Source organism: Micropterus dolomieu, linkage group LG01, assembly GCF_021292245.1.
Source record: "Micropterus dolomieu isolate WLL.071019.BEF.003 ecotype Adirondacks linkage group LG01, ASM2129224v1, whole genome shotgun sequence".
NCBI classification, from domain to species: domain Eukaryota; kingdom Metazoa; phylum Chordata; class Actinopteri; order Centrarchiformes; family Centrarchidae; genus Micropterus; species Micropterus dolomieu.
Genome location: NC_060150.1, coordinates 47,915,643 through 47,925,848, shown reverse-complemented (window position 1 = coordinate 47,925,848; position 10,206 = coordinate 47,915,643). Strand labels below are relative to the sequence as shown.

The following is a 10,206-nucleotide window of genomic DNA, read 5'->3' as shown; positions in this document are numbered from 1 at the left end:
CACAAATACACACACACACACACACAGACAGACAGACAGACAGACAGACAGACAGACAGACAGACAGACAGACAGACAGACAGGTATTTCCCAAAAATTTAGTCGTCCCTAGTTGCTCTTACAGTCGTCCCAGTGAAATTACTTCCTGTTTACATGTTTTCTGACATTTTACTCACCCTGTCACCTTGATTTCTACTGACGAACAAGGGAACTTTGTAAGCCACCAGGTCTCCACGGGCAACCCCACTGTAACCCCCAGCAACCAGCAGCACTTGTCTCTCCATCGCAGCAGCAACATGGGAGTAACGCCCCCACACAGCGTCCCCATCTAAGAAAAAATTTTATATTTGTGGGCACTATAACAACCATTAATAAACTAGTTCAGGGTTCCCTCTCTTTTCTAGAAAGACTTTGATCTATCTAGATATCACATCACAACAATATGTTCCTCTCTGTGGAAGTGGATTTTAAAGATGTGCAGTGTCTGGCTATAACGTCTCTATGAAATCATCTATTAGATGTGTAGAAATTAGGACGCATTGATCTAGCCTTGTTTAATGCTTTAATGTTTTAATATTGTATATTTTTATTTCTATAAACTTAATAATAACTACCACAGTCAGCGGCCAGCAGTGACGAATATTTACCTCCGGAGGATAATGCAACTTATATTATTTAAAGTTTCGGTCACGTGTATCGGCTTTGGCTGTGCACCAACACATGTCTACTTAAGACCAGGGGATAATTGATACAGGTGTGGCCCATGGCCAGGTGCTCTTTGTGGAAACATGGCGTGTCAGCATGGTTTTGATCATATTAAGACTGGCTTTAGTTTAGTTTCACAAATCAGAGCTATCTCCTGTCACTACCGGTGTTCCCCAGGGCTCTGTTCTGGGCCCCCTCCAGTTCATCATCTATCTGCTTCCTCTTGGCCGTAATTTAATATCCATTTCTACTGCTATGCGGATGACACCCAACTCAACCTGGTCACCAAACCTACCACATCTCTCACACCCACCTCCCTCTCTGATTGCCTAGCAGAAATCAAATCCTAGTTCTCCTGCAACTTCCTCAAACTTAACAGTGACAACACCGAGGTTTTTCTCTTACCATTGACAACTCTACAGTTTCCCCCTCCCCTCAGGTCATGGATCTGGGTGTGATCCTCGACAGCACACTTTAATTTCAAGCTCACATTAATAATGTCACTCTGTCTGCATACTTCCACCATCTCTCTCACGCACTAGTACAGCCATTATCATTTACACGCTGGTCACATCCCTCATTGATTTTTGTAATTCTCTTCTCGTTCGTCTTCCTCTCAAATTCATACATAAACTTGAACTGGTTCAGAACTCTGCTGCCCGAATCATCACCAGAACCCCTTCTATTAATCATATTACTTGTGTCCTTCAGCAGATTGATTGGCTCCCAGTTAAATACCGCATTGATTTCAAGACTCTGCTTCTGACCTTCAGCCCCTCGTCTCTGGAACTCTCTTCCACCAGACATCCGCAACATTGACCCATTTTTAAATCCCGCCTGAAACACATCTTTTTAAACTGGCATAGTCCACGTGATCACTATTTATCAAGTCACAGCAATTTGTGTTTCCAGTTGTTATGTACCCTGATTTTATGCATTGTAATTATAGTTATTAATCTTATAGATTTATTACTGTACTGTTTTATTATGTTTTATGAGGTGACCTTGAGTGTTCAGAAAGGCGCCTATAAATAAAATGTATTATCATTATTTGTTTGTTGGAGAGTTGTTTTAATGTTTGTATTCAGAATAAATAGAATGAAATATCCAAACTTAAATTTGTTGTGAACAAACAGTGTGGATTTGTGCATTTTATACCAAATAAGTTTGGACTACTCCAAATTCTTTCTCTCTCCATGAGAAAAGGAGGAGGGGGTTTGGATTATTAACCCTCTAGAGACAGCCGAAGCGACTCCAAGGAAGAGGTGAAAGGTTTCTCTCCCTAAGTGCTGTTTCTGGGCAGTCTGATCGTAAAACTTGCCACCTCTGATACCGCAGCCAGATAACGCGGTGCCTGACTGTTAAAATGACACTCACCAGAGACTAGCTTTCTCCTGAACTCTTCACTTCGTAAGAGAGAGCAAGAAACCCTAAACTGCCCCCCCACAAACGTAACCATGGCAACTGACCTTCCTCTTTGTTTGATTACCTCACATCAAAGGGTTTTCTCCTTCACAACCAGATGCAAATTTGAGGAACTCCAGGACATCCAGGGACAGCCCTAAATTCCTTTATTCATTTTATTTGTAACCAATGCTTTGTTCACAACACTTCATGACCCTTCCTTTAGAAATGATGATAGAAATTGTCATCCTATACTACTCGAGCAATTTTCCAGCTCAAATTTAAGGTTAAAAATAACTAAATTGACTAAATTTCCCAGCTCCTGAGCAAAGATTGTTTTAGGGTTAAGCAGAGCTATCCTCATGTAACCCGAGCTCCCCCAAGTGGACAAAATAAGTATTACATGCCATTCTGAAATGCTAGCCCGGCTGGGAGAAGCGACACGCAGTAAGACCAAAACCCTGCAGTCTGGTCAGGTATGTCCCATAGTTGTTAATAGATTATCTTTAACTCTTAAAACTCATAGCTCGCGTTCATTAGCTGCTCCCCACAATAGAACCTTCTCATTGTTTAGCCATTTTTTATTTCTTTGATGTATTTAACCGCATTTTTATATCACCTTAATTAGTTAATAAATCTCACTGTAACCAAAGGAATTGTGTGTGTATTGCCTGTCTCCAAGTCCCTGCCAAGAGAATTTACCCCTTCGATATGAGATTGACTGACTGATTTAAGATAATTGAGCGATTGTTAACTAACTGATCACTGGTGAATAATGTTAGTTATTAACCATACTCAGAGGTCCGGAGACTCTGGGCGAATTGGATCTCCGGTGGTGCCCCGCGAAACGAGAAGCTTTGTGAATTAATATTTTCTGAATATTAAAATTCATAATTTGGTACATTTATTAAAAAACATCGTGGTCATTCTACAGAATGGTGCCCCATGTGAGGCCTTGACACACTCTGGAAATGGACAATACTCACTAAAGCCTTGATACTGCGAAATTATGCATTAGTCCCAGTGAGAATTTTTCCCTCCAAAATTTTAATTTCGCAGTAAGTTGCTCCCTAAGAATGTTCTGTCTCCCCTCTTAACTGTCTGACCTAAATGCTGAAAGTGTGTGAATTTGGCCGCTGCGCCTTTGTCTTTGTGTGAAATGCTTTGTGCAACGTTAAATTTTGGCCGCTGCACCACATTGTTCCTTGATGTTCAGAACAGATCTGTAGTGAGCTGAGCTTTGAGGTTCCAGCCGAGCTAATGTTAATACTGAATGAATTACTGTAACGTTACCATTTCATGAGATATCTGAGCTACAGCTACATGCAATCTCCGCTGACGAGCGGATGAAATGCCCTTTTTGTTGAGAAAAACTTGACTGATTTATTGAGATAATTTTGAGGCCTATGAGGCAAATAGACAGTTGCGCTGTGCCGATGTGATTTGTTTGCGGCTATAAGTAACGATCTGACACGCTGAGCCGTGGATTGTTATGTTATGATTTATTGCCGTTGCTGCAACAACGGTCTGCTAACTGCGTTAGCCTGAAGCTAACAGCTGTTGGGTCCGAGGACCAGAGCCCAGAGAGGAAGCTTTCTCTTCTTCTGCAACATTGCAACATAGACTGCGCCCCAGGCGGAGCCACAGCTCCCCTACTGGCTGGCGGAATAAATTGCATTCTCTGCATTAAATCAACTTCAGCGTCACTAATGCCAGAAGTTCAGCAATTGAATTGAGTGAATTAAACCAGACTCTTGTGATCAATTTTGTTAACTGATTTTGAGACACATAAACCACTGTGTTAAATTAATAAGGAGTGTTACTCCTTGAGTGTAGGATAGAGCACGGGCACTCCCTTTTTCTTGAATACCTGCTACTTTTAAAGATCTGTTGGGTGTTTGCTTGTAACAAAGGTATTAAGCCAACTTTAATTTTGATGCAATCTTTTATTCAAAGATTTAATTCTAGATCTAATTTTGATCCAGCTGTATTTGAATGAAAAGCTTTATTCTCATTACTGCTTCAATATCCCTGATTTTGACTTTGTCATTTTGAAGCCTTTTCTGTAGTGCTATTATTTTTGATCCTTGCAGGAATAAGAAATACAGAATAATAACATCGTGATTTGAATTTTGTTAACCTTTTGTTGTTTGGACTGCTTGGAATTCTGAAACCCACATTAAGCTTGATAAGTTGAATTGATTGCTGAACTCAGGCTTTCTTTAACCCCTATTCATTGTAAATGTAACTCTGACTTTATAGCAATAGGAATTTGATAACTTAGATAATTACCAAAGGGTAATTAAGACTTTCAACTTAATCATTGTTGTTTTTGAGCCACTTTAATCAATTTGGGATTTTTGTTAATTTAACTTTGAACTTTGAGTTTTTTCTCATTGACTTTGAACTTTGATTTTAGAAATTTTAATTATTTTAATCTCAAATTTAAATTTTTCCCAATTTTGAACTTTGATTTTAAAATCTAATTATTTTAATCTCAAACAAAAAAAAAAGTGCTAGTTGCTAGTTTGATTTGATCTATAGCTTTTAAATTTAATCCCAAGTGTGATTTAATTTCATTTTTCCTATTTTTGCTTTTCATCCTAAATTTAATTTTTACTTCTCAGTTTGGTCATATAAGTCTGATTTGAAAGTCAGCTTTCTCCAATCTGACATTTCTCTCTTTTTTCCACTAGTAGCTGAAGCCCTGCTTAACTGACTGGCTCAGGTCTGCTGTACCAGCAAACACCTGTAGTCTACTTCTGATTTTATTAAAGCAAATTGTATAACTGAGAGTCCATAGATTTTGATCCTTCTTTTCTTCAGATTCCAACCTTCCAAATTAACTTAAAGGAACATCAACAGCTCCAGGAAGCTATAGAAGCAACACCCATTTTTATTTTAATGCATATCCTCTGAGTTGACACACTTTGTTGTCTGATTTGGACTCGCACCAAAGTCCTTAACCAAACCACTTGAACATGGCAGACCCACGCTTAGTGGCAGCCAGTGGGGGCGACCCACTGGAAAACTTTGACCCCATCTTGGCACACATGACCGAGACCATGGTACCTGGCTACTCAAGCCAAATACAAGGCACCGATGCGTTGGATCTTGAAACAATTTTTGCGGAGCTGGTAACAACTGCTCTAGCCACTTCCTCAAAGGACAAAGCCTTGTCCCAGATGCTAGGAAAACTAGCTATTGTAATATCTGCCCAATCTAAGCACACGCACCAGCTTGAGCAGCAGCTTGAAAACACCAAACAGTTGCTAAGTGAAGCGGAAGAACGCATCACTGACCTACAAGCTCCTCGCCACCTCCCAGAGGAGGGTGGAGTCGATGAGGAGAAAATTGAGCTGCAGGAAAAGAACGTTCACCTTGAACACTCACTCTTTCAGCAAGAACAGGAGTTAGAGTGGACTAAAAGTAAACTTAAAGACCAATCAGAAACCCTCCTTAGACAAGCAGCAGGGGAAATTAAAGAGCTAAAATTACAAGTCAAGGTTTATAGCAAACTTAGAGAAGCTGACCAAAAGTGCATACAAGAAATGCAAAGACAGCTAGAGGATAGGGACAGAGTAACCCAATCCCCGCTACAGCAGGAAAACAAGGAGGAGAAGGTGGCTGATGCCAGAAGAGAGTTCCAGCTCTCAAGTGAGACGGCCCAACACACTCCCTCCTACAAAACACTCTCACCAGAGAGAGACAAGGCTCGCTCCCCTTTGCCAGCCTCAGGAGGATGGTCTCCATGACCACTCCCACAACTGATCCCACAGGATCATATGACGGAGCGATAGGTAAATAGCCCTCCACCTACTCAGGTGAAGACGGCTTACTCCCCTCGGCTGCATCCGCCGCCAACTGCTGACCATGACCTAAGCCCCTCTGACAGGGACTTAGACAAAATCGCTCGCCACATAACACGATTCGAGCCTGAGGCTACAGGCTCAAATGAAACCAGTATCTATCTAAAAGATATTGAATACTACTTGCGGAAATTCCCTGCTGCCACCACTGACGACAAGATTTACCTGATCAAGGTGACATCTAGTCGAGAGGTCAGCAGCTTTATTGAACGCCAGCCCAGGTATGTCAGACAAGATTATGACTCACTCTGCCAGGCACTGGTAGAGGAATATTCTGACTCGACAGCACAATCAGGTCTAACAGCTGCACTTGCTGTAAAGCAAGGGAGGCCTCAGCAAAATGAGCATGGTCGATGTCACACGGAGCCATCTTGGTATGACAACAGCCAAAATCATCCGAGGCCTGAAACCCATCGGCCCAGGTACACGCCCAACTGCTGTGAAACCCACCTCTTTCATCAAAGGGGGGGACACAAGCATCACAAATCCCAAAACAATTGGGACAGGCGATCTCAGAGAGCTACACTCCAGGGATCCCACTATAGAGACACAAATAGCGATGACACTGAAGGTGAGTCTGACACACCCACTTTTAGTAAGGAGGAAATTACAGCGCTCAAGCGCCTGCTCCAAACCCTGTCCAAACAGGAAGACAAGAAGGCAGAGCACTTGGCCGCAGCTGCTGCAAAGCCAAAGTCCCCTTCTCCTGACACTTTGTCAAAACGACTGACACGCTCACACAGATGGACTGAGAGAACCGCTCCCTCCAGGACACTCCTGGTGGTACAGTCCGACTCAAGAGAGACTCCTCTCACAGAGTCCAAAGCCACTCAGGGCAGTCCGCCCTCCCAACACTTCTTGTGTCACCTTACTGAAAGGGGAGTTTCACGAAAATTCTACCTGCCTGTAACACTTGAAAACACTCTGGTGCAGGAAGCACTTCTTGATTCAGCCGCAGACATCACTGTAATGTCGTCAGCCCTCTTCAGGCAGCTACAGGCTATGACCCGCTCCCACAAAGACCTGAAACTACAGACTTGTGACCTTGAGGTCCAGCCACTCGGCCCTGAAAACCTCAATCTGACAGCCATGACATTAGTCCACATGTCTATCGGTCCCATGGACCTCATCCACCCGGTGTATGTCTCACCATTTGACGCCATTCCTCTACTCATTGGCAAAGACTTCCTTAACCACTTTGAGCCATTGCTTGACTTTCAGAACTTGACGATCTGGGCACAGGTGAAACGACCTCTGCCTATCTCACTGTCTGAATACATCACAGAACGAGAAACCCGCCTCTGTGCTTTAATTACAACCTCAAATGACGCACTGATCCCCAAAACCACTCCACTGGATTGGCCGATCAGCACCGACACTCATGACTGTGAGCTCAGGACTCCAGAGATGGGGCACATACCTTCTTCCTTGCCTCCTGATCTCTCTAAGAAAGTGAATCACACTGAGCCTTCAAAGGCTACTGTCAGCCTTTCTTCTTTGCCGCTTAACAGCGACTCTGTTCCCACAGGCAACATAATCAATGACAGACAGAGGGGTGCACAAACTGTCACCGCCTGCCCTGTCAACACTTCACCAGAGCCATCCTCCATGACTTTACATAAAGGCATGAGAGGGGGGTCAGACACCACATATAGTCATCCTACAGCTGAACTTGACACCAAGTTTACAGCAAACAAACAGGGTGCTGTTAAAGACACACCCCAGCACTCCCAAGCGGATTTGCTCCCCACCCATCCCGCCCTTATGACTTGCGACGCCGCTAGAGCATAGGCAGCATGCTTGTCTCTGACAGCCTCCCCTGCGCCACAAATCTCAGTCCCTGACTCTCTTGGTGACTCTGACCTAATTCGGCTTCAAACTCTTGATCCCGCCATTAGCAAAATGCTCCTCTGCCTTTCTGACGCAGAGCCTGTCTCCAACACTGAGCTTGCTTCCACCCCTGGCTTGAAACACCTTTACCTGGTGCGCTCTTCTTTGCGTGTCGTCACGGGCATTCTCTCGTATGTCTCAGACGCCCGCACTTCACCTGCGTTCGTGGTGCCTCAGAGCCACAGGGGGGTGATGCTCATGCACGCCCATGACTCACCTTACAAAAGTCACAAAGGGTTCAGTGCAACACACAATGCACTTAAACAAGTAGCATTTTGGCCAAACATGCAAAAAGATGTAGCAGACTACATCAAAACCTGTAAGGTTTGCTGCCAGTCTCAACCAGCAAAACCATCACACAGAGCCTCCTTACAACGGAGAGGCATTTCTTTTCCCATGACCAAAGACACAATTTGACAGGAGGGAACCCCTAACTGAACCAGCCGGAGGAAATAAACATTTCCTCACAAGCCAAAATAATTTAGACAGCACACAAAGATGCAAAGTCTATAACGACCAAAATGCGTCTCACAACAAGCTCCGAAGGGGGGACAGAGCTTGTCATCACATCTCTGCTCCACTAAGGAAACAGGACGGCCAGAGAACAGGAAGACTTGCACACAAGTTCTCGCCCCACTGGACTGATCCTTCTGTGGACAAACATTCACCTGTTCTGGACCAAACCAAGCTTCACAAAAATCCCATGGGACTTGTCGGGAACGATAACGTCCTAATAAATTAATAATTAACAGAAATCCTCAATTAGGGACGATAGCTGCTAGTGGTTAAAAGGTCATTAGAGTTCACGTGCGTGCCTTGTAAAACAGAACTTGGAAGCCAGGTATCTTTTTACTTCGGTCCGCCACCCACAGCTCTAGCCACTATTGTGTCTCCCTGTTGCAATTTAAACCTACCACTAAGTTACCAGTGGAGGTCTTTAACCAATTAAATTAGAATTTCCAAAAATTTTATCACCCACCAGGTGGAGCCGCTCTCAACCTGACCACTTAGTCACAAGTGGGGATTACTGTCTAAATTTATTGCTCCTGTAACCAATTAAGAATACTCCAGAGCAGACATCTTCTTGCAGCAACTGCAGAAATAGAAACCACTCAAAACAGTTCCTCTCAGGACTAAAAGCCGCTTCTTTTATAAAATTTGTTTTGAAAGGGCTAAGACCCTCAGATGAGTTTTAGCCTAAACCAGCTAAACAACCCTCAAGCTCACTGCAGGTTATGGTTCTGAATATCAAAGAATTTCTGAGAAAATTAATGTTGGTCATGCTCACACATTAAGATATTTGTTTTGCTCCCCAAATTAATTTTCCGCTTTACTTTGTTTCAGGTGATTAAGTAACACAGCAGGCACCCGCTACTTTCAGACTAGCTAATTGGGGTTACCCTAAGTGACTAGCAGAATTAGTAGCCTTAGAAGGACATCAACCTGATCACAGATGTTGTGTTTTTGCCACCTGCTCTGCTCTGCTTGACTCCTTCCACCTCACCAGCATCATCAGTACCTGACCAGCAGCTGACCAACACATCATCAGTACCTGACCAGCAGCTCACCAGCATCATCAGTACCTGACCAGCAGCTGACCAACACCTGACAAACCACACATGTTGTTTCTCATTGCGTCCAAAACGTTACCTATCGGAGGGAACATTTTGGCCGAAGGGGGTACTGTAGTGAACAACGGTGTGGATTTGTGCATTTTACATTGAATAAATTTGGAGCTACTCTAAATTCCTTTCTCCTCCCCAGAGAAGAAGGGGAGGGGTCAAAGTTGCTTTCTCTAAGTGCTATCCCGACCATAAAACTGGCACCTTTTTGATCCCGAAGCTGATAACGCGGGGCCTGACTGTTAAACTGACAAAGGGACACGAGCCAGCCATTGGCCTCTCCCTGAACAGCCTATCAAAACTGCCCCCCCCACACACGTTTCCGTGGCAACTGACCTTATTCTTTGTTTTATTACCACATCAAAAAGGAAAACCCGACCTCGCTTCGCGCTTCTCTTCTGTTCGCTGTTGGCTCTGCACACTCTGCTCGGCCCTCTGGACGCTTCGGCACGTGTGGCGTGCCTCGCCAGGCAACGCCCAGACTCGGCCAGCGAAACAAACAGGCCCTTTGTTCGCCTGAAGCTACACACCTGAAGTGCCGCGACATCGATCTGCCTTCAGTTTGTTTTATTTTCTTTATTTCTTTTGTTTAAAGTTATAAGTCCGTTAAGTTACACTGGACTAATTCAGGAACGACCAAGTTCCATTTTAAGCCTTTTTCGTCGAGCCAACTTCACCGAGGTCAGACCAAGCCACGTGGTCTCGCCAGCTACAAC

At 43.9% G+C, this 10,206-nt stretch overlaps 1 protein-coding gene across 1 annotated transcript in view; it reads right to left on the bottom strand.

Annotated features, from left to right (window-relative positions):
• Positions 1-328, bottom strand: part of LOC123984882 (ribonuclease inhibitor-like) — a 14,746-nt gene extending 14,418 nt beyond the window's left edge. The window contains exon 1 of the mRNA XM_046072142.1: positions 177-328. Coding sequence (XP_045928098.1) covers positions 177-328 — 152 coding nt within the window. The remainder of the gene's footprint in view (positions 1-176) is intronic.
• Positions 329-10,206: the final 9,878 nt, after the last annotated feature.